This window comes from Brassica napus, chromosome A6 (assembly GCF_020379485.1).
Source record: "Brassica napus cultivar Da-Ae chromosome A6, Da-Ae, whole genome shotgun sequence".
Classification (NCBI taxonomy): domain Eukaryota; kingdom Viridiplantae; phylum Streptophyta; class Magnoliopsida; order Brassicales; family Brassicaceae; genus Brassica; species Brassica napus.
The window spans coordinates 8,512,429-8,536,980 of record NC_063439.1 but is presented as its reverse complement, the minus strand read 5'-3'; the positions used below and the strand labels follow the sequence as shown (position 1 = coordinate 8,536,980).

General features: G+C 36.8%; 4 protein-coding genes across 4 annotated transcripts; 2 read left to right on the top strand and 2 right to left on the bottom strand.

The window, feature by feature from the left end:
• Nucleotides 1-392: 392 nt before the first annotated feature.
• Nucleotides 393-5,377, top strand: LOC125610263. Its single transcript, XM_048782517.1, has 2 exons — nt 393-4,551; nt 4,632-5,377. Exons 1-2 carry the CDS (start codon nt 3,700-3,702, stop codon nt 5,361-5,363), a joined length of 1,584 nt encoding a protein of 527 aa, XP_048638474.1. The 5' UTR covers nt 393-3,699; the 3' UTR covers nt 5,364-5,377.
• A 4,066-nt stretch (nt 5,378-9,443) lies between these two features.
• Nucleotides 9,444-16,067, top strand: LOC106433699 (24-methylenesterol C-methyltransferase 2-like). Its single transcript, XM_013874525.3, has 2 exons — nt 9,444-9,492; nt 14,869-16,067. Exons 1-2 carry the CDS (start codon nt 9,444-9,446, stop codon nt 15,933-15,935), a joined length of 1,116 nt encoding a protein of 371 aa, XP_013729979.3. The 3' UTR covers nt 15,936-16,067.
• LOC106433721 (uncharacterized protein At1g76070) lies at nt 15,996-21,932 on the bottom strand. The gene has a single exon (XM_048782516.1). It carries the CDS (start codon nt 20,205-20,207, stop codon nt 19,440-19,442), a length of 768 nt encoding a protein of 255 aa, XP_048638473.1. The 5' UTR covers nt 20,208-21,932; the 3' UTR covers nt 15,996-19,439.
• Nucleotides 21,933-22,156: 224 nt separating this feature from the next.
• LOC106433718 (pentatricopeptide repeat-containing protein At1g20300, mitochondrial) lies at nt 22,157-24,052 on the bottom strand. Its single transcript, XM_013874542.3, has one exon. The coding sequence runs from the start codon at nt 23,935-23,937 to the stop codon at nt 22,339-22,341; it is 1,599 nt and encodes a 532-aa protein (XP_013729996.1). The 5' UTR covers nt 23,938-24,052; the 3' UTR covers nt 22,157-22,338.
• Nucleotides 24,053-24,552: the final 500 nt, after the last annotated feature.

Genomic DNA, 24,552 nt, shown 5'->3' with positions numbered 1-24,552 from the left:
TTGCCTGCACATTGTCGGACCGAGGGGACGTTGCATTCAGAAAAAAACCACGATCTTTGCTACGAAAAGTTCTCGTGGCTTATTACGTTTTGTATTTTTCTCCCGACACTTGCGCACGATGGATGATGGGACGTTTCTTTCGGTGGGTTGCTACGAATTTGCTACGATTTTGGTAACCGTAGCTACGTTACTTTTCGTAGCAAAATCGTAGCAACCACTAGCTACGATTTTTTTACGTAGCATATTCGTAGCAAATTAGCTACGATTTTGTTACGATTTGCTACGTTTATGTTTTCGTAGCTAAAACGTAGCAAATCCGTAGCTTTTCTATTTCTAGCTACGATTGTACCGTAGCAACTTCGTTGCTATTTGAGTTTTTTTTACTAGTGCTAGTGTTTCCCACACATGATGTGTCTTAAAAAATAGCCTAAGTGCAGTTTTTTTTTTCCCGTCTAAAGTTTATTTAATAAAGGCTCAAGGCCCAATCCACATACAAGCCCATACAAATTAAGGGCAACTAAGAAACTCAAAAGAAACCTCAAGTCCAATACAAACCCTAGGTCCAAGAAAGGAGCAGATGTCGGCCGCATTCCATCGTGAACCGCAGCATCACCTCCGCCTCGACTATCACCGGAAAACTATCCACCGATTCACCGAGTCACACCGGAGCTCAAAGACTCCCCACTTTCTTAACCGCGACCGCCAACCTCCCCAATGCATCTCATCTCGGAGAGAATCAATCATTACTGAGATCTCATCCGCCATAGATTAACACAGACACTAAGGAGAAGGCTTCGCTCAATCATCACCCTTTCCACCGGAGGGCTTCCATCGTCCTCCGATGAGATCACCTCCAACAAACGCGAACCAAATTCACTTAACTAAAAACAACAGAAAAGCAATCAAAAGGAACTAAACCCTAGAAAGGAACATAGGGACCAGAAGCCGGCGAGCAAAGCACAAGACGCCTTTATCCCCCGGAGTCAAAGCCGGCAACAGTGGAACTGTAAGAGCTAGGGAAGCCTCCACAACCCGGGACCTTTATCGGCGATGCTAGAGCTATGGGAGCCTCTACATCCCGGCACAAAACCGACGCTGAACTGAAGATTTGTCTATCCTACAACCTCGCCGCCAATCCAAAGGAAGAAGAGTTGCAGAGAGCCGATCCCGGAGCAAAACCCTAACCCAGATCTGCATGCATGTCGGAGAGAAGCGACAGATCGGAGCAACCACACGAGAACCTAAGCGAAATGAAAAGGAAATGAGCCACCGGCGCCGGTACGCGCTCGGACGCGCCACCAGACGCCGGGGCTGCGTTACTCGCGTCTCTCTCTCTTTCTCTCTCTCTCTTTCGCTCTGTTGGTTCTATATCGATTTCAATGTGTTTTACTGGATTGTTTCCAGCCTAAGTGCAGTTATGGATAAACAAATTTGTTATCTAATCCCATTTCCATTCACAAGTTTCACGAATTGGGTAAAAGCCAAGGAATCTGTTATTTGATAACTTTATGCATTACTGTTAATAATAAATTTGGGTTAATATGTTGTTTGATAAATGGGTTAATATCTGGTAACTAATTTGATACTTGATACATGTTTTGTTAACTGATACATAGTTTAACATTAAATAATTTGTTAGATGATACATGGTTTGTTATTTGAAACATGTTTTGTTACTTGCATCTCCAAGCCTCCCAACACTATGGATGTATGGTCCAGTTTCTTTGCTTTTGCCTTTGCCTTTCTTACTTGCATCTCCAAACCTTCCGACAACCCCACTCGTATCTGTTAATAACAAATATAACACGTAATAGTTCCCGTATCAATTAAGGAGAAAATTACCAACACAATCATCATCATAACAAGTACGATTCACCTCTTTATCCAGCAGTCCGTCGTCTGACCCATCGTCCGACCCACTTCTGCTGTCTGACACACGTCTCGTACTACTGAAAAATCTGTTTCGATAAAACAGGGGTATTTTTGTCCGATCCATACCAAAAAGATACTACTTTTTGGATTATCCATATTGATGGGTATTTAACCAATTTAGGCATTTGTTGGGTATATTACATTCATTGTCCTTAAAGGAAAACTAGAGTTTGACCCGTACGTTCGGGCGAACTTGCATGTGTTAATTTTTATCTTTTTATAAATTGTTTGATGATATTTATAAACCCATGTTATCTGGATATTCTAGGTTCTTACAGAGTTTTCCAGACCTAGAAGGATCCGAGTCCGAATCCCGTCCGAAAATTTATAATATCCAAACAAATTTTAATTCTAAACCCAAAAAATCGATACAAAAAATCGATTCGTATCCAAACGGGTCAGTTGAATTCTTGTCATGAATGAATCAATTTCATTCAAACTTGTGAAATTATTTTGGTTAACACGTAAAATAAATGTTGTCGAATTATTATGGTAAATATAATTAATGAAGTAATTAGGAAGAGTGAAAATGGAATGTAAAAGATGTAACAAAAACACTTAAAAATATTTAAATTCTATTTTGTACTCTGTAATAAATGAAGTTGAATTAATTATAAAGGACAATAAATAAAGTGGTTATAATTAGTATAAAAATGAATGAAACTATGTAACAAATCACTTAAAATTAGACAAATATTATAGGGAAAATTGCCAAAAGAGAACAAGAAATCAGCATAGTTGTCCCTATAGTATAAATCCAACCTAAAGTAGTCCCTATAGTATAATGTTTTCCATAATACCAAAAGTAACCTTTAATTAATCTTATTAAACATAATTAATTTGGTTTTTTATAAAAAAATAAAAATGATTCGGTTTAATAAAGTTACCGGGTTAGAAAAAAAAATCAGAAGAAAAGGGGTCAAAAGCTTGATTTCCCTAACCCTAACATCGTTGGTCTCTCCGCCTCTCTCTTTCACGGAGATAAAGATGGCGATTTTGTCTTCTCCGTTGTGCTCCCTCCGGTGAAATCAACGACGGAACCCACCGAAGCTTCTCTCTCCACCTCTACGTCTCTCTGCTACTCTCCGCCTCTCTCCACCTCTCTCCGCCTCTCGCCGCCTCTCCGCTTCTCGCCACCTCTCTGCTTCTCTCCGCCTCTCTCGGCGTCTTTCCTCCTCTCGCCGCCTCGTCGGTTCTCTCCACCTCTCGCCGCCTCTCCGCTTATCGCCACCTCTCCGCTTCTCTCCGCCTCTCCGCCTCTCTGCCTCAATTTGCGAACGGTTTGTTTCTTTGATTTGTCTTAGTCTTTGTTTCATTATTAATTTTGTGACTTTGACTTGGATCAATATTTGTTTGCTTGTGTGGATTGACTTTTTGATTATGTGAACCGATTTTATTGAACAATGTTAGTGTTTGTGTTTGTCTTTGTGAGTGTTACGATACTGATTTCGTTGAACAATGTTATTGTTTGTGTTCGTGACTGTTACTATACTGATTTCGCTGAACAAAGTTTGTGTGTAGTTGACTCTTAATTGTCTTAGTTTGCTGATTTGTTTGCGAGATGGAGATTGACTTGTTTTAATTTGATTAATCGATCTACTGTGTTTCTAAATTTAAATTTGATTAGACAATGGTGTTTGGTTTTGATTATTATCTTGTGTTTGGCTCAGTTTCACTCTTACGTTTGTTTCGGACGTTTGCGTGTTTATGCTTTCATGTGATGTCTTTTGGTGTTAACAACCATGTGTTTTATTATCTTTTGTAGATATGGAGCTTGAGCTACCCAAACGATTGTATGCAGAGGGTTCAGAACCTCGGGTTAAGAAGATCAACAACAGTTGCCGCATGGAACTTATCAGAGATCTGAAGAAAGCTATGTGTGCCGAGTATGATGATGTGAAGAGAGATCCAGTTTTCACACATATCATGGCTATTGCCGAAAATGATCTCAAGTTCTCTGGGAAACTAGTGGATAGCTTCATATGTAGGCAGCTGATTACCTCAAAGCTGCATGAGAAGTGGTTTGTTTTTGCGAGGACGCCTCTCCGGTTTTCGCTTCAAGAGTACCATGCCGTGACAGGCCTCAAGATTACACGGGAAACTAACAGTGACGTAGTGAAATGGAAAAACGACGGGGGTTTTTGGAGTAACCTACTGCACACAGGTGGTAAGATCACCTTGCAGTCGATCAGAAAGGTTCATCTACAAGAAGTTCACACCTGGACTCGGCTTGATAGGATGAGGTTGATCTACTTGTGTGTAATAGTGGGTGTGGTGATGGGGAGCGATGAGAAGGTGTCCATCCCTGATATGTACATCAAGTTGGTGATGGATTTTGACAAGGTTCGGAAGTTCCATTGGGGTCTTCACTCGTATGATTTCCTGCTGAGTTCGATTGAGAAGGCTAGGAAGAAGTTGGGTAAGAAGGAGAGCTACATTTTCGAGGGTTTTTCCTATGCTCTCCAGATTTGGATTATGGAGGCAATTCCAGATTTTGGAGAAATTTTAGGCAGAAGAGTCTCAGACAGCTTCAAAGGTCCAAGGTGTGGCAATTGGAAAGGAGTTGCAAAAGTTTCTTATGAAGACATCATTGAGCTCGAGGACTCCTTAACTAACAAGGTAACATTCTCTCTATTTTTTTCTTTTATATGGTTGTTGTATATATTTTGTTTGGATTTTCATATTTTAACTGTTTGCAGGATAACTTCTTCTCGGTCATATCAGTGACTGGTAATGGTGATGTGTTTCTAGATGCTCAGTACACAAGGGAGGGTGAGATGGAAGATGAACGAGTGGACCTTGTTTTGGAGAGGATCAGGAACAAGTATGATTGGAGCAGCACAGACTGGCCAGTTTTAGACCCTGAAGAGTCTAAAATGGAGGAACCCGACAGCCATGATAGAGGGTCAGAAGCTGATAAGAGCGTGGATCATACGGATGTTGTAGCAGACGAGGAGACCTCTTCGGTTCAGGTTGCAGGAAAAGGCAAGAGAAAGTTTCTTGATGAAGGAGCAGAGACAAGAAAGAAAAAGGTGCTGTGTAAGCGATCAGCAGAAAATTTTCTGACTTTTGGTCCTGAAACTAAGAGTTTCATTGAGGGTCTTATCCGCACATCTGTCACTTCATTGGGAGATGTGCTCAGTATGCAAATGGCGAATATGGAGAGAGTGTTTACAGAGAGGATGGGGAAGATGGAGATTGAGGTTTCACAGCTCAAGGACGCAATCAGTTTGACTGGTGAAGGAAGCTATCCTAGTAAGAAAGAAACTGAAGAAGCTCCACTAAACAGCAAAGCCAAGCAAGCTCCACCTAAGAGCAAAGGCGCTCAAGCTCCACCTAAGAGCAAAGGCGCTGAAGCTCCACCTAAGCGCAAAGGCGATCAACCTACTCCAACAAAAAAGGTACTACCTAAGAGAAAGTGTAGAACTTGATGAACCTGGAACTAGGATGCTTGAGTTAGGGTGCTGGAGCTAGACGTATGGAACTTCATATTGACTGTGTAATATTATGTAATATGGAATGTGAAACTTTGTGTAATAGGTTTCTAAAGTGTAATATGTTCGACTGTTTGTGTATTAAACTCTATGAATGTAATGCACAGGTTCATAGTCTTGATTTGTTTTTCGATTCAATTACCGATTTGTTATGTTCCTTTTTTGTCTGATTCGATTTTCGATTGTGTAGAATAAACATCATGTTTTTTCATTCCATTTTACTTCTCCTAATATGATTTTCGTTTCTATGTAGCGAAAGAAGGAAAATCATTTATTTAAATGGGTTGATGACGCCTTGCTTGATGAGATTCGAAGGGTAGAGGCTGAGCAAGGGAGAATTGTGGAAGAGATTGAAGATCTGAAAAGTAGTATCACACAGAGAAAAGAAGAAGAAGTTAGGAAGCAGAAAAATTCACTCGAATTAGGTTGCTTAGGAAGCATTCTATGGCTTTTTGGAAGATTAAGAAGCCAAGAATGAGTGAAATCAGTCTACTGGTTCTAAGTATCTTCTTGTTAGTGTGTTTTTTTCGTTTTTACCAGTCATTTGGTTCTTAGTATTGGCTTCAATAAGTGTTTTGTTGCTACAATATTTGTGTCGACTTTACCAGTCAAGTGGTTCTTATATTTTGTGCTCAGTGATCTGTTCTTACAATCCACCTTTTTTGTTAAAAAACCAGACATCAGCTATTGTCAAACAAATTTAAACTCGAACTCAAAAGCATAGCTGAACATAACTAAACAAACAGAGAGATAGAGAAGTGAAGTGAAAATAATACCAATGTATAACAATGAAACTGATAAAATAACCATACGAGAATTATCCAAAGTAGCCAAAGTTAAACAAAGTTGATTGTTTTTAGAAGAAAAAACCATACGAGACAAGGCAACACTACACTTTCAAACACCACAACTTGCATACTTGAACATACCAACCTGTAACAGAAACATCAATACCTGAAACACAATTAAATCGAGATTGAAAAACATATAAACGAACTGGCTATATAAGCTGACCCTTACCATATGTGACTGACTATATTGGTATTTTACAAGTTGCTCTGTTGTGCCCACTAATACCACATCTACTACACTTGCGAGGCTGCCTCTTTTGTGATGTTTGCGATGACCGAAGTTTATCTTCAACAGTTTCATATCTGCGTTTTCTATTCCTTCCAACTGATTTTCTTGACTCTGGTGGTAGCACATTTTCCACGACAACATCTTCTGGCATGGACCAAGCATCCTCAGGAACAGCAATAGGATTGATGCTTTCATGATAAGCTTCTCGCCAAGCTTCTGTAGTGTAAAATAAATCAGTTAATGTGTGTGGCTGTCTTCCAACATGAAACCCAGCTTTAATTGCGTGCCGACAAGGTATCTTCATCAGGTTGTACTTCCCACATGAGCAAGTACGTCTATCCAAATCAACTAAGCAGTCGATTTTATCACCTCTAACAAGCAAGCGACCATCGCTGACAGGGTAAACTGCAAATCTTTTGCCTTTCTCGGTTCTCCTTTCAATCTTTTTCTCCACATCTTCGGTAAGAGGATGATTATGCTTTGAAATATTTTTCTTACGGTTATAAAACCACCGAGTCAGCATTTCTCTGATACTGTCCAACAAGGGAATGATTGGATACTCTCTCGGCGAACGCAAAGCAGAGTTGATGGATTCGGCAGGTTTGTTGTCCTTATGTCATATCTATATCCAGAGAATTGACATCTTGCCCACTTTTGGACTTCAGCATCCCTTAGGTATTTTCCAATTGCCGGACTGATATTACACACATTAGCAAATATCTTTTCAAACTCAGCAACTCTATAAACCTTGGACGCCTTTGCAACCAACCCAACAAGTCCTTTCCCATGGTAATATGTTACCACATTATTCAACAAATGATGAATGCAAATACCATGTTTAGCTGTTGGATACACAGTCTCAAGCGCCTTAGCAATGGCCGCATGTCTGTCCGAGATGAAAGCCAAATGATGATCATCAGCAATAACACTATTTAGTTGTCTCATAAACCATTCCCAAGAATTTTCATTCTCTGAGTCGACTACTCTGAATGCAAGAGGATACAAATTAGAATTTCCGTCTACAGCAGTTGCAACCAATAGAACTCCTTTGTATTTGTTCTTCAGAAAAGTGCCATCAACCACAATAACCCTCCTTATGACTCTGTTAAATCCTCGTAGCGATTGCCCAAATGCAATAAACAGGTACCGAAATCTCCCTTTGCTGTCAATCTCATACGATGAATGTGTTCCCGGATTAGCCTCTCTGAGCATGTGCAAGTATTTCGGTATTTTTCCGTAACTTCTCTCTGGTATACCTCTAACAGCATTAACCGCATATTCACGAGCATCCCATGCTAAAGATTTCGTGATCTCACAGCCATGATCCATAAGCATAATCTGTATTATATCATTGCATTTTGGCCCTTCCTTAACCCCTTCATACCTATGCATAATCAGACTGCCTATAGTTTTGGCCGAAGCAGTCCTACCCGGTTTGGTTTTGTTTGAAGGTGCGCATGTATGTTCACCGACATACTTTTTGATAATGAAATATTCAGAATCCTTCAAACACTCTGCTCGAACACACCAATTGCATGCATTATCCTCACATCTAACGTACCAAAGTTGTCTATCCGTTTTGATAACCTCGTAGTGAAAGTTATGCTTCATTGCACATATCTCGAAAGTCGCCTTCAGCAAAGTTTTGTTCTCAAACAATTGTCCCTTCTTAACAACATTGAGCACAGAAAACTTTGACATCTTATGTATGTCCTCTTTGGCCGAGATCATGGTATCGGCATGATAGGCATCCTCATCAACTTCGACTCTTCTAATCTTTTCTTTCTTTTTCTCGCACTGCCTCTCAACAAACACAGGAGCTGGTTCGTTCCCCCTATCAACCGAGTTTCCCTCCTCTTGAGCAGAACTTGAATCAGCTGGCGACTTGTTAAGATCAAAGTCTGGTTCATTCAGATTCTCAACTTTGGCTTTAGATGTTACACACAATCGAGTAGAAACACACTTTTGAACAAAACCAACAAAATTCTGAAGCTGTCGATCATTTGCAATGATCACAGGTGGACAAGTTGATGTATTGATCAACTCATTAGGTAGATAACTCAACTCCAAATCGGGTAAGCTATCTTCTTCCATATCAAAATCTTCCAAAACCATTCTTTTAAAAACCTCTAAGGTAGAACTTGATTCCAATAACAGTAGCCTAGCCCCTTTCTCATCAGCCGAAAAAACCCATCCCGTGGTTGCTCCAAACTCCCAAACACCACATGTTGTATAGATATGCATCATAGAACAAGTTTTTGTGAAAATCACAAGACAAACTATAGAAAAATCATGGGGAAATCATAGATTGGTGAAGAAGAACATTCAAAATCGTTTTTTTTTAATTTTTCACGAAGCAAATCAATGAAAACACGTTTTAGGAAGTTAGAATATTTTTAGAATATTTTTAAAACTGCAACTTCCTTAATTTTCGAAAATTCAGTTTTTTTATCCGTAGAACGCACCTTCTACACTGTGTAGAACATAACAAAATTCCAGAATGTAATTTCTACACTATGTGGACGTTCGTGTATGTTTTAGATTTTGCATTCCTGATAACTTAGAATACTCAATAAAAGTAGAAACATCTTTCTGAATAAAAGTAGCGATCATTACAAATAGTAGAATTCGTATTCCCCATATTTAGAATTATAGTAAAAAGTAGTTTTTATGTTCTAAAACAAGTAGATGGATGTGTTCATTCTAGAATTCATTTTCTACTCACCCGTTTTGTGTAGAAACAGAATTCTACTTTTAGTAGAACGTAATTTAAAAACATTATTTATTATGTTTTTCAACCCAAAAAAAATATGTGTTTGTGTAAATGGGTGTTTTATTAGTTGTTTATATTTTTAATAATTTTTTTGATTCTTATAACTATTTATTATATTAATTTTGACATATGGAAAGGGTAAAAAGGAGAAAAAATGGAAAAAAATGGATTTATACCATAGGGACAACTATGCTGATTTCTTGTTCTCTTTTGGTAATTTTCCCAATATTATATTATAGTTCAGTTTAAGTAGAATAGATCATTCTCATGAACCCAATCATATGGTTTTATGATCATTTTTATTTTTAACAAAAAAATTAAATCATTAATAACAAAAGTTTTAGTGTGGGGATTTTAATATATTTAATAATTTATAATCATTATTCAAAATTCAATGCAAATTTTGAAATTAAAATATTTTGTTCTCAATACTTGTTCAATGCAAATTTTTAAATTAAACTATTTATATATTTTATATGGAATATAGTTTAATATATATTAATCTGAATATATTTTCACTCATATGGTTTTATGGTCATTTATTTCATTATAATAAAAAAATTTGACAATTTTTTACAAAATTTTCGATGTGAGACTTTCAATAGTTTTCCGTAATTTATAGTCGTTTTAAAATTTTTAATTATAACATATATTAAAATATAATTTTTACTATATGTTTAATATGATTATTTAATTTATTTTAGTAATATATTTTTATATATTGTTATCAAATATTTATTATTAAATAATTAATTGTCAAATATATATTTTATTCACTTTTGGTAATTTTGTAGCTTTTATTTAAAGAAAGAAAAGAGTTTGTAGATTGTTAATTAATTTTATGGTTGGTTTAATAAAAAATATATAATATATGTTTGTGGACCAACATAGTTTTCTAGAGATTTTTAAAAAGCATTATAATATTGTAATGCTTCTCTTTTAATATATAGGGGATGGACAAAACCTTATTACCGTGTATATCAAGTATGTCTAGATTCTTTGAGCTAAAGGATAAATCTTGGAATATAGTTGAGTTTTAGGAAAGATAATAAGTTAGATACTAAGTAATTAAAAGAAAAAGATACTACGTAATTTGGAAAATCGATCTTAAAGTTATTATATGCATGCTTTTTGGTGTGGTATTGAGTAATAGCGTTTAGGTTGACAAAACAGTTTTTTTTTTCAAAATCTACATATAGTTTAGCATATTTTTTGTAATATACCATATTTTAAAGAAATTTATAAATTTAGTACCGAAAATTATTTGGTATGGCCGGTTCAATTTCTTTTATCCAATCGCGGTTTGATTGAATGAATGGAGATTGTAATTTGCGCACTATTCGTAGGCCAAGAATAAATTAGAAGTTTCAAACTATGTTGAGTATTGATAATGGAGTAAACCGGTTTCAAATGTGATACATATATGAAATACAAAATGGTAAATATATCACATAATAGTAAAGTCAGCTTTGTAATAAGTTATTTAAGGGTAAGTGTGGTGAATTTATTGTTGTGGTTTAGGAATATTATAAAAGACACGTTATTAAACCAGTGGTATGAGAATGTAAATAATAGGAAAAAGTTAGGATCAATTCAATTTTGTACTCCTGTTTTAATAGATTAGATGTTTTCTTTTCTCTTGCCAGGATAACTCTTCATGCCCTCCTTTGCCTCATCCATTAAGTTAGCTTTTCATGACAAGATACAAGGATCGCTGAAACAAATAACTAACTACACAAACATGATGATGAACTCATTGTTGATTTCTTTCTTATTCTGATTTTTTTTTTGTAGTATCTTTTTAACAAAGAGCAAAATAATTTAACAGATTATACCATTCAAAACTCAAAAGCATGTATTACACATCAATACGTGGGCATGTTCTATTATAAAGATATTATGTTTGTACTTGTAATTCAGTGATATGTAGATTATAAATATTGAATTTGATCATACATATAATGATTTGCCTTGGAATTTTTCGATGAGGTTGACAAGGACAAATTGAAATTGTGTTTTTATCAGATTTCTCTTCGGAACTTTTTGTTCTGGTCATTCCACATTTTCTTCGAGTCCAACTCTTCCCCAATTAAACGCATGCATAGGAAGATGAGTGTTAAACTATACTCTTTAGTAAGAGGTTTGCCTTTAAAGATCTCTCACTTAGAATTTACCAACAATATGGACAACTTTCAGAAACCTTACAAAAATGATTCAGAAAGAATGAAACAGACGAAACCACACAAAGGGTATATATACATTCAACAGAAAAATACGCCAGCATAGAAAGAGCTTTATATTAAACGTCAAAATCATTATATTCTTCGGTACATAGAGAACCAATACATAGGAATATTTGGTTTAAGAACTTAACAAATGCTTTAAAAATTGAACACGTGACTGAAGCGAAACCTATACCAGATTAATTTAGATAAAGAACAAATTGTATAACTAAACGGTGGGAGTGTAGAATACAAATATTTAAGTGAGGCTTACTATGTTATATATGCTTTGATAAATTATTCTTTATAAATAACATTTCAATGAAGGTCTACTTAGTTCATACTTAGGTTGCTTTTGAAACCTGCAAACTTTACGTCATGAATCATATAGTGCAAACGCGGTTAAAATCCGATAAGCTGTAAAAGTTTTGGGGTCAAATGTTCTCTCAACACAAAATGAAAAAAAAAATATCTTGTTTGCGTTACTTGGACAAACAACAGGGTGATCCAGATACTTTATTTATGAACTTTTGATTGTGCACTAAACTAGTATATATATTCGTGTTATAAGTTTTTAACATAAACTTCTTCTTTTTTTTGTTAAAAGTTTTTAACATAAACTTGACAAACACTTTAAGTATCTTTGTGACCTGACAGTCGGGACCCATCATCTTCTTGTCCTTCATGAACTTGCTAATGCAGGTGTACGTTCCTACCGAGGAAAACAAGATACACAACTAATGAAGCTCAGTTTTATAGAGCATGGGAGTCAGTTGTCGTAACCTCTTAATCACCAATACTGCTGCTGATACGGTATTTGCCGGTGACGTACGATTTATATTTAATCACGTTCACTTATATATAAACATATGTTTTTGGGTTCTATAATGTTTTTGTAATCACGTTCAGAACTTTAAGATTTTGGTAAAGATTAGAATACTAATAATGCTAATAGTTTTAAAGTACCAATTTCACTAGCGCCAACTTTCATTTTAAACCGCAAGAGAGAAAGTAAAATTATTTTGAGTGAGAAAGATACAAAAATGAGACAGTGCACAGACTTGAGAGAGGGATCTAAAGGTTAGAGAAGAGGAGAAAGAGCATCTTTTGAAGTAACGTGGTCTGGTTAGAAGCCAAGAAAGAAACGACAAAAAAACAAAAAGAAATAAGAGCAGATCAATGAATCGACTTTTGTAAACAATTCGAAAAGCTAGCTTTTCATTAGAAAAAAGAAGCTTCCACGTGATTTCTCCTTCTCTGGTCGGTACTTCCTCCCATGTACATCACATCACTTCTTTGCTTTTTCGTTTATTGTCAAAAGAAATACATGTTAGATCAGTTTTAGTTTCTTACTAGCCTATTCGGAATTACGCTAAACGCTAATAAGACGGTAATTCCGGATCAAGCAAATTACCAAAAGATCGGAGAGTACTCGAAGATTATACGTGACATAGTTTTAAATATAATTTAATATATTTATAATATAATTAGCTAATTTTAAACATGATGTCACATGTTCTTAGATATAATTATATAAAATTTTAATATATAATTTTAAACAGCATTTTTTTATTCGTCGAACATTTAGATTATGGTGTGTTTGGTACGAAAAATTCCTAAATGAAGTAATTATGTGTTTGTTTTGGGTTCGAAAGCTAATTGTAATTATTTAGTAATAAATAATTATACAAAATATGTCAATAATAAGTAAAAAATAATCAATCGGGTTTAAACTTTACACCGATAGAAAAAAAAACTTAGGCGGTTTAGGCGGAAATTAGACAGTCAACGCGAAAATCAGGCGATCTTACGCGGATCAACGCCTAGCTATACTGATTTAGGCATATTCGCCGCGGTTAACCTCCAAATAACGCTTAGACGACAACGTTTTTGAACAAGGGTTACTACTAATTTAGAGTTCGAATAGGAGATGGAACAATAGTGGTTCCTACACCATTGTGAAGCATCCACCTAATATTTGCCATTCAAGAAAAATAATAACAAAAGTGTATGTCCCACTTTTAAAAAAATTTGATCCACAAATGGTTCATTTTGTAAAGAAAACCTAAGAACCACTAGTAACAGTAAACACCCTTCATATTTGGAATGGTACAAGTGGTTCTTTTTTCTTAACATGTAATATATTATTATAATTTATAATAAAGTAATATTATATAATTCATTATTATTTATTATAGTTAAAATATATTTTAAATTCATCATTCTACTAATATATACTTTAAATTTATTTATGTATAAGTTTATCATTGTTAAAAATATATATTAATATTTATTAAATATATATTAAGATTTATTAAATATGTATTAAGATTTATTATATTTATGTTGACTATTATTATTTTTAAATAATCGTAAATTAAATAGATAAACAAAATTAAAATTTTAAAATCATCCAAAATAAGATAAATATTTAATTTTAAAAATAAAAGAATAATATATATGTTTGAAATAATTTTTTTATTACATTGTGGATAAATTTTATTTATTTATAAATTATTTTTAAGAATAATTTTTCTTAATTATCAAAATAAATAGTATAATAAATATTTATATATATTAATTTAAATTTGTACACTACTTTGAACCACTTTTTATCCTCTTTCACTATTCGGAGCCTGAAGCTCCGAGTGGAGAAAACGGATCAAGTGTTGCGGATCAAACGGATTGAGCGGAACAAAAGTGGATCAAGCGGATCCAGCGGTTCAAGTGTGGACTAACCGGATGTAGCGGTTCAAAATATGTTTTGAACCGCTAGATCCGTTTGATCCACACTTATACCACTCAATACGCTTGATTCACTTTTATTCTACTCCATCCGTTAGATCCATTAGAACCACAAGGCTTGATATTTCTCCAGCCTTAATTTCCAAATTCTGATGAGTGATTTTTCGTTTGAACAGTTTTTCTAAACAATAGTACATAATAGAGTTTTGTTTCTTTAGATTAATTATTAAACTTTAATTACACGAAATGACTTTTTGTTTCTTTTAGATAAATTACTAATGAGTTGTCCAAAAAAAAAAAGATAAATTACAAACGAAAACTTCGTGTAGTGGAGTTTGCAATAAATTTTCATTTGACTAAGCGTTTTTTTTTCTTCAAATATTTTGTTTCATTGGATATACTCGTTCACAAAAAAAAGAAGAATCTATAGATTTTTCAAGTCAAAGGACAAATCAGAGGCTTCTTCTCATTAATAATAATTTTAAATGCGAAATAAAGGGAGTCCATCCACAAAAAATAAATACTTATGTTGCCATCTATTTATTATCACTTCTGACTTGTCAACCAGCAATAACGAAAACGTCTCTCGTCTCTCGTCTCTCTCTCTCTCTTTAAAAAATAGACAGTGTCGCACTCTTCTTCACTGGAGCTCTCGTAGCCGGCGGAATCTACTGGTTCCTGTGCGTCCTGGGACCAGCGGAGCGTAAAGGCAAACGAGCGTTGGATCTATCGGGCGGGTCCATCTCGGCGGAGAAAGTTCAAGACAAGTACAAACAGTACTGGTCGTTCTTCCGCCGTCCGAAAGAGATCGAAACCGCCGAGAAAGTCCCGGACTTCGTGGACACGTTCTACAACCTCGTCACCGACATCTACGAGTGGGGATGGGGACAGTCCTTCCACTTCTCTCCTTCCATCCGAGGCAAATCCCACCGTGACGCCACGCGCCTCCACGAAGAGATGGCCGTAGATCTGATCCAAGTGAAACCGGGTCAAAAGATCCTCGATGTCGGATGCGGCGTGGGAGGTCCGATGCGCGCGATTGCATCCCACTCGCGAGCCAACGTGGTGGGGATCACGATCAACGAGTACCAGGTGAAGAGAGCGCGTGACCACAACAGGAAAGCAGGACTCGACGCGCTCTGCGAGGTCGTGTGTGGTAACTTCCTCCAGATGCCCTTCGATGATAATACCTTCGACGGCGCGTACTCTATCGAAGCGACGTGTCACGCGCCGAACCTGGAAGAAGTCTACGCCGAGATCTACAGGGTGTTGAAACCCGGATCTTTGTATGTATCGTACGAGTGGGTCACCACTGATAAGTTCAACGCCCAGGATGAGGAACACGTGGAGGTCATCCAAGGGATCGAGAGGGGTGACGCGCTTCCTGGCCTTAGGGCTTACTCCGATATAGCCCAGGCCGCCAAGAAAGTTGGGTTCCAAATTGTCAAGGAGAAGGATCTTGCCGCTCCACCGGCTCAGCCGTGGTGGACTAGGCTTAAGATGGGTCGCCTCGCTTATTGGAGGAACCACGTTGTCGTTCAGATCTTGTCTGCCGTTGGAGTTGCGCCTAAGGGAACCGTCGATGTTCATGAGATGTTGTTTAAGACTGCTGATTTCTTGTCCAGAGGAGGCGAAACTGAAATTTTCTCTCCCATGCATATGATTCTCTGCCGGAAACCTATGTCTTAAACGATTATCATTTGCCCGATCTCAGTTTGTTTTTATTTTTATTTTATCATGGATTTTTAATTTTGCTTGGTCAGTCAGTCAGTCAATGTACTACTCCTTTAGATTTTAATTTTAATTTGGTATTACTGTTTTTTTTTTGGTGCCTAAATAAGTGAATCTGGGTATCTTATAATCCGCCGGAAGCTTAGCGCCGACGAGACACAGTGGATTTATAGCACTTTTAAGTAGAACTCATAACTGTTAGAAGGGTACTTTTGTAAACTAATGTACTTTGTAGTTTGGTGTGGACAGCGTGTGCTAGCAGTTGATTAGTGCGAGTCAGTGTCTGATTTTTAATTTATTTAAAGTTTAAAGAAAAAAGAGAATTGTGCGTGGCGCGTCAAGAAATCAAAATTAGCTCCATTAGGTATAATTGGTTTTCAGTTTGTCGCAAAGGCATTAGTGTTGTTGGGAAGTAACTGGGAAGAGTGGAGACGCGCGTGGTCGGATGCTATGAACATTATAATTTCAATTGTCGATACGGTTTATTTTTCCTTAATAAAATAATAGAATTCACGTGATTCTTTCTGAGTTGTTGTTAGATCCAGGAAAATATATATCTAACAAAAGACATTTCCCTTTTGTTTTTGCTCGATTATGGCCAAGTGATATCGTGTGTCGAAATATATATTTTTGTATACAAAAACATATTCCAGTTCCAGATCGTGATGATTCACGTCGAAAAGGACATGAGGGATATGTAATGTAGATATAGATCGTGGTGTCACTATCTTCTTATCTAAGTATCTATCGGGTCCCACCTTTTCCTCCAGTTAACTCTTGTACTCTTGAAGTGTTTTTTAATACGTTTGCTTAAGTTTATATGTTGGTATCGAGAACAAACATTAGTGTCTTGGGCTAATGGGCCATTTGTAATATTTGTAGTTTGTTTTTTAATTTATGAAAGCCTAAAAGCATAGGTAGGAATGCCAGACAAGTTGATCTGTCCCGTCTCGTACCGCAGCGAATTTGTCTTAGAGCAGATTATGGCAGGTCAGATCCGTGCAAGCTGTGGTCCTTAAAATGGCTTACTAAATACGTACTGCAAAATATGTAGGCTTTTGCGGATCGGCTTGCGGAACATAAAATTACAAACAAACATATGGCTTTTGGACATTTCAAGACATGATTCATAAAGTTTTATCAGCTTCATGACGCATCAGTAAGTGAGTCTAGTTAAGGATTAAACTAGAAAAGACAATACACTTGTTAGTTGAAGATTTTAGTTGGATCAAAACACTAGTTTAGTTACTTTTGTTACACTCCAAACATATTAAAAATAAACAATGCTTTAGTTGTTCAATCCAAATATTATAACTCATAAGGTTTTAGTTTTCTGAATCCAAAATTAAATAAAACCAAACACCAAATCAAAGATGCTAATCCCAAAAGTAAATAAAAAAACATTGAATCACACTTCTTTTTTTTTTTTTGAACAAATTGAATCACACTTCTTATCTTCAACTTTATCACCAACAAGCGACAAAAAGATGAGAATTTCTCTTTTTCACCATCAACTTCATCTTCTACAAAAAAGAATAATAGAAGTTAGTTAAATATATACTAAAACGTAAAACTCCAAAATGTATGATAATGTGAACGAATACATATAGGCAAAACTATGAAGAACCCATGGCGGGAACTAGATCTTTTTCTTCGATGGAAAATGAGTTTTCAAACTTCTTATGATGGCTCGAAGAAGCTTCATTGGTGCAGATCGAAGGTGCTTGGGAGACCGGAAGCATCATCGACCCTGAAACCACCATCATCGGAGCTTCATAACGTCGAATCACCTTCTCTCTCAATATTTTAGGTGAAAGAAGAAATGGAGACTTAGGGTTGCGGGTCTTCAAAATCCCGCATGTTAACCTGTAGACTATCCCGCTTTCGGCCCGTCCCGCTTTGAGCCCATCGCCCACAATTTTACGGACTTACCAAATGGTGGTTCAATCCCTCCCTGCAGCAAATCTTTACGGGTCAGGTCCGCGGTCCAAGTCCTTGATTACCATCCCCAAGCACATGTATGCAAGATACCTCATGAGTATCTAAAGAAAAAATTCAAAAATGGCAAAAATAAGAGAGATGCTGATAAGGGTTACTCATTTGACATATTTCAAGATACTCTGTAGAAACTCTTTTTACATGTTCATATTATAAACATTCAATATTCACAAAGTTATTTTGATTTAGTTAAAGAGTTGATTTATGTTGAAATATTAAGTAACATCCCTACTTTCTCATAAAACCTTTTGCTCAGATAAAGATCACTACTTCGAGCTTGGATAATCTTGGCTTTTGAACAGACGGTGTTTGAGCGTGATTCACCTGTATTCTTCAAGGTAAAGTAGCCAAGAACAATATCGAACAGCTTGTATAAAAGAGTCCTTCATTTTATTATGTTTATAAACTTAACTCAAAACTAAACACAAGCTTATTATCTTCTTTATGGATTCATCACACATGATGATCTACTTATATAGTCAATAGAAATTCTTTTCTATCCTATTACATATTGATATAGGAAACTCATTTATCCCAATTCTAATTATATTAGTTATCCAAATTCCTTTATGAATAACTTGTTCCACAAGTAATATTGAAGCTTATCCAATACAAAAGGCAGTAATCAAAACCATTTGACTGGGAAAGGCTTCAAGTGTATACCCAGTATACGGATGAATTGCAAGCAGGGCCGGTCATGGACCAAACCTAACTAAACATTTGTCTTAGACCAAAGAATTTATATTCCAAAATTTGTAAAAAAAAAAATTAGGTCCTAAAATTATTAAAATCTTTACTAAATCATATAAGATCCCCAAAATCTCAGGGCATTGTGAGAGACAATAAGAAGATTCGTTATGCCAATGGTTGTGTCCATCTTGTAGAAGAAAACAAAACATTTATGTTCCCCAACGTATCATACATTTATGTTGTTGTTGTTGTTCTCTTAGTCATCTTTCTTGCCTCCGTTTTTCCAAGTGAGCTGAGAACTCATAAGAGAAGATTTTCATCCATAGCCATAGCCTCTATTGAGAAGGTTCGGGGTTTTTTTTTGTGTGCCGGGTGTTCTAGTATAGCGTATGATCCACAATCCAAAGTGTTAGTAGAATATGGTATCTAGTGATCGTCTTCGATATCTAAGGAATTTATTCCTCTTGCTAGCAAACCTAGAGTTCAGTTCAATGAAAAAACTTGTTTTTTTTTAAACATGAAAAAACTTGGTTGTAATTCAATAACAAGTACTTAAAGCAATACACAGGCCGATGTTTCGCTTCTTAAACTCGATATATATGTATAGTTTAGATCGAAAATAAAAAAAGTTTTGATCTATTCACAAGTATAATTATTTTGTTTGTTGAATATATCCACAAAAATTCAGACCTAATAATACGTAGAAAACTAGAAACCAAGTTCAGAGACCAAAAAAAAAAAAACAAGTATACATAGAAAAGTAACGAAGACAAATTAATAAGTAGCTTTAACTTGAAGTGGTTTTGGTCGATCCACGGTTCTCCTCTCCCACAAATTAACTTCACTCTTCTGTCTTGGATACAAACTCAAACCCTCTTGCTGAGTCAGAGGCATACTTACAGAGAATGGAATCGTCGTCTCTTCGTCATCGGGAGTGTAATGATCCGGTCGAGATTCCTCTCCTTGACGTTTCATCTCGACCCTCCAATCGAACCCACCAAGAGATTCCCTGCTGGTCGCGAACCTCTTCATCTTACCCAACGAAGGCGCCGTAACTGCTTCCACCGCCACGACGGGATGTTCGATGACGGCGGCAGAGGCCGTGGCGCTGGATTTTTTCAAAGGATTCCTCCCCGTTGAAAAGAGACGTTTTAGTATCGACCAGTTTCCTTTGCCTTCCTCTTTAACAAGAGAAGACGACGACGTTTCGAGAGTTTTAGTCTTAGGTTCTCTGTTTTTCATCTCCGGACATTTCGACTTCGCGAGTTTGATCTGACCGATGCAGGAGACTTTAGGCGAAGTGGGTTCGGCGACGACGACGCCGTTGCTCTTGGTTCTTCTCCTAGCTCTAGCCGACGTTGGAAGCAACGGTGTTATCGGACTGGAGAAGAAGTATCCTCTGCTCGCCGTAGAAATCGTACGGTGGTGACGGAAATCTCTTACCGGACTAAACGGCGCCGCACTGTGACCAATTGATAACGCTTTTTGAAGCATCTTCGAGAGTTTCTTGGAGTTGTTGTTGTTGTCGGATGCCTTTTCCATTTATTCACATAGAGAGGCGAGACAGAGGTTGTTTTGGTTTTATATGTTCTGTTGTGTCTGAAATTTCTCAGAAAGTGAGAATCAGAACAGAAGAGAACAATTGAAACTGTCAGCGTTGATGACGTCACGGAGGGGGTTTTGGTCAAAGCTGAGCTAAACCGGAGAAAGACCTTAAATGTCATTATATAGTGTTGACGGAAAACCGGAGAAGTCATTTATGCCATAAATTTTAGATGGCTTACACGACCGACTTTGAACCGGTTTACAAAATTAAACGATGAAGTGTCTGTTTGGTTCATAGGTTTCCTAATTGTTTTGGTTGTCTTCTTCTTCTTCTTTCTAGAATTAGTTTAATGGTTTATTTGACTTTCATGGGTTATTATTATTAATCCCACATGTGCTGTACATTGCATTTAGAGGATAAGAAGAAGCCACATGATTCTTATGCTTAATTGTATGTGATTAATTAAATCAGATAATTAGTACATGAACAGCTAAGTTAACCGATAGTTTATTAGACTGAAAGCGACGTACAAAGTGAACACTTGTCGTTTTGGTTTTTGGTCAATAAACGACAAATGATGTTATATATAGGTCACATAATACATCACATTTCCAAATAGTTTCCAACACATCTATATATACCAATTTATTACATTTTGACATTGAACATCGATTCCTAGGACATCGTCTTCTCCTTGGTCTTCTCTTGTTAAATGCTTTCTTGCGAGCTTTTTTTCCCATGAAAATGGACCTTTTTTGAATCTTCAATGTTACATGTTTCAACTGAATTAAATGGTGTTCTACATTTTTTTCTTGTATCATGAGAAACCTCGATTATCTATGTACACACTGAGCCGGCGGCCATGAAAACAAACAAAATAAAATATTCACGCGCATTAGCCTTCAAATTTTAAAATATTTTTTGACAAAAAAGGATTAATATTTTATCAATTATCTGACTTTCAAATCATCCAATAACATATATGAAATATTTGGCTTTGAAACTGTAATAGTTTTGTCCTATAAATTTTAAAACCGTTCATGTATACACACTTAATTCTGCGAAGAGAAGATATAATATTAGGGGAGGCCCGAGGGGAGAGGGGCTAAAAGCCTAAGACCATCTCCAATGTATTTTGCTATTTTCACCTCTAAAATAGGGGAACTCTATAATATAGATGAAATATGCTCCAATGTATTCCCTTAAAATATCAATCTCTAAAATATAGAGTAAAAAATAGAGAAATGCTATTTCTTCCTTTATAAATAGAGGAAAAAATAGAAATTTCTATTATAGAGGAAGAAATAGAGGTAGATTGGAGCAATTTCACCTCTAAATGCTAGTATTATAAAAGTGAAAATAGTAATGTGTTAGAGATGCTCTAAAACATAGCTTTGGACAACCTTATTTTCCAAACCAAAATACAATGAAGCGGTACAAACTGATGCCGTTTTCTCTTCTTTGTCCAAAACAGCATTTTAGTTTTGGGTCCAATTCGAAATCAGGGTTTAACTTTATACACATGAGTCATAACTCATAACATTAGTTTTTGCCATGCGTTCACAGGAGTTGCTCTATGGTCTAGTTATTTTCCAACTATCACTTTTATTTCATTCATTAACTACTTCCGTCATGTTTAAGCATGGTCAATCATATGAATAACATCCACCGGATAACAACATCGAATGACTTTGATATCACGTAAGTTTTATGGATTTCCAACTCAAAACTAACTGACAATATTGACTACAACCTTTTATATATTAGACTATAAATTTTCTAAATATTGATGTGAGACATATAGTTATATTCATTCATTAACATTTAGTTTTTTTTTTGCAATAACCTAATTAACCTTGGATGGAGCACTGAAACTATATAAATAGGCGAATCTTTTGGGATTTTATTAGCAATTGTTGCAAGAACATTTGCATTTCCTGAGAAAACGAAGAGAACATATCCTCTGATATATCTGGATAAAGAAATGAGTACACAATTACTTCTTGAAGCTCGTTAACCAATGCTGTGCACAAAATGAAGTAATAACACATCTGTTTGAAAATAAAATTGCTTAAAATAAAAAAGAACAAAAAAGTTCTGATTCAACGCTTGTAAAGTTCCTCCCTACTACAATGGCCGAGCAACAAGTCCCTTCTGAACCATCTTCTCCACCAACTCTTCATGCTTCTTCAACTGCCCAGCTCTCCTCAACTGAGCAAGAACCATCTCATACAAAGACAAACTCGGCACCAAACACTTCTCTTCAACCATCTCCCTAAACAGCTTATAAGCATTATTCCAATGCCCCATCCCACAAAACATCGTAACCAAAAGCCTATAAGTATTCACATTCGGCTCAACTTCCTTCTCATCCATCTCCTTCTTCATCTTCAACACCATATCCGTCGATTTCGACCCAGCAAACATCCTCATCAGTATATTATACGTCACAGTATTCGCCTCGCACTTCGCCTCCATCATCTTCGAATACATCCTATGCGCTCCATTAACATCCCTCTTCTTCTCAATGCACCTAAAAATCGTGTTGAAAGTCGAAGCATTCACCTCGCACTTCCTCTTGATCATACTGTTCAACACCTTGACCGCGTTTTCAAGATTCTCGTCTCTGCAATGAGCCTCGATCAAGAAGTTGTAAGTGATCGTATCCGGCTCGCATCCCAGCTTCTTCATCTGGTTATAAACCTGCAGAACCTTCTCCGTCCTCCCAGCCTTAACATGAACCCTCATCAAGTTATTAAAAGTAATAGCGTTTGGAGGACAACCCGAGTCAATCATATCAGCGAACACATCGTGTGCACGACTTATCTGCCCGCATCTACACAAGGCATCAATCACAATACTGTAAGTATACACATTAGGCTCAATCCCGGCCCCTTTCATCTCCTTGAAGACCCTCTCAGCCTCCGAGATCTCGCCGGCGCGACACCAGCCGCGGACGAGGTTAGTGTAAACGATCACATCGGGTTCGAACCTATCTTTCAAGGAGTCGAAAAAGGACTGAGCTTCGCTCGCTCTACGCTTCCTAGAGAGGATACTAATGACGATAGAGAAGGCGATCTTATCGGGGGCACAACCGTAATCCTCCATACGGTTAAAGCAGTGGACGGCCTCCGAGGCTAAACCGGCTCTGACGTAGCGCCTGATCAGAACCGTGAAGGTCTCCATCGTGATGTGGACGTTTCTCGATTTCATGAGGTCGATTAGGCGCCAGGCTAGGTCGAAATGGCGGGCCTTTCCGGCGAGATCGATCATTTCGTTGTAAGGGTGAGGGGAGAGATGATGGTATTGGTCTTGTGAAGTGGCCCAGTTGAAGAAAGATAGGGACTGGTGGAGGGGGATGCCGTGGCGGACGGCGGCGCATTTTTGGATCACGGATTGGATGACGGAGGGGGAGATTGCGGCGGCGGGGATTTGGGAGAGGGTGAGGGAGAGGGAAGGGAGGGTGAAGGTGGGGTTTAGGACGGCGTCGTTTGATGGGTATTTGCGGTGGTGGTCTTTGATGATTGAGTGGAGCTTTTCTACGGTTTGGGTGTCTTCCGGAGTTAAGGACGGTGAAGCAGGGGTGGTGACGGTGGCGGCGGCGGATTCGTCGTTTTCGTGGTCATGGTGTTGAGAAGTTGCGGAGGTGGTGAAGGGTTTGGGTAGATGAGGAGAGATGAAGGAGAGGGTTCGAGGAAGACGGAGTTTTGATCGTATTAGCGCCATCAATTGAGAGAATTGGTTACTCAGAGACACAGAGCGGCTTTGGTAAAGGAGACTATGAGAAATTCACAAGGTCTGATTTGCTTTGCAAGTCCAAATGCTTGCTGAAGCGGCGTCGTTTTGACGCTTAAACCCTATTGTTTTTTTTTTTTGAACACTGAAACCCTATTGTTTTATTTTCGACTGATTGGTGGTGCTTAAACCCTATTTGCTTTTTCAAGTCATAGTTTTGTAATTTGCTTTCTAACTTATCATCGAACTATGTTTTTTCTACAAAGTTTAAATTTATGTATTTTTCGGAATACGAGGTTATAATTCAATATTTAAGTTAATAAATAATTAAAAACATAAATTTTGAAAAACTATTTATTGTATATACACACTGTACTGAAAACGAATAATATGAAAAGTGAACTCAATGATGCTTTATACTAGCAAAGATGTAACTCCATTAGTTTTCATCTCAAGATACAATCAAATATATTTTAAGTTTTTTAGAATGAATCAAATATTTAACAGGAAATTCAACTGAAACTTTCTAGTAGATTAATATATATATATAGCTGCTGAAACTTGTGGGTGTCATTTTAATGGCTAATCGTTGTAATAGCCAACGAC

Bases quoted from the DNA above. Each gene is read 5' to 3' on its own strand.
- LOC125610263 (XM_048782517.1), top strand. From the start codon at position 3,700: ATGGAGCTTGAGCTACCCAAACGATTGTATGCAGAGGGTTCAGAACCT. The intron at 4,552-4,631 runs GTAACATTCTCT...AACTGTTTGCAG, and splicing joins AGGACTCCTTAACTAACAAG to GATAACTTCTTCTCGGTCAT.
- LOC106433699 (XM_013874525.3), top strand. From the start codon at position 9,444: ATGGATTTATACCATAGGGACAACTATGCTGATTTCTTGTTCTCTTTT. The intron at 9,493-14,868 runs GTAATTTTCCCA...TTTAAAAAATAG, and splicing joins TGATTTCTTGTTCTCTTTTG to ACAGTGTCGCACTCTTCTTC.
- LOC106433721 (XM_048782516.1), bottom strand. From the start codon at position 20,207: ATGGAAAAGGCATCCGACAACAACAACAACTCCAAGAAACTCTCGAAG.
- LOC106433718 (XM_013874542.3), bottom strand. From the start codon at position 23,937: ATGGCGCTAATACGATCAAAACTCCGTCTTCCTCGAACCCTCTCCTTC.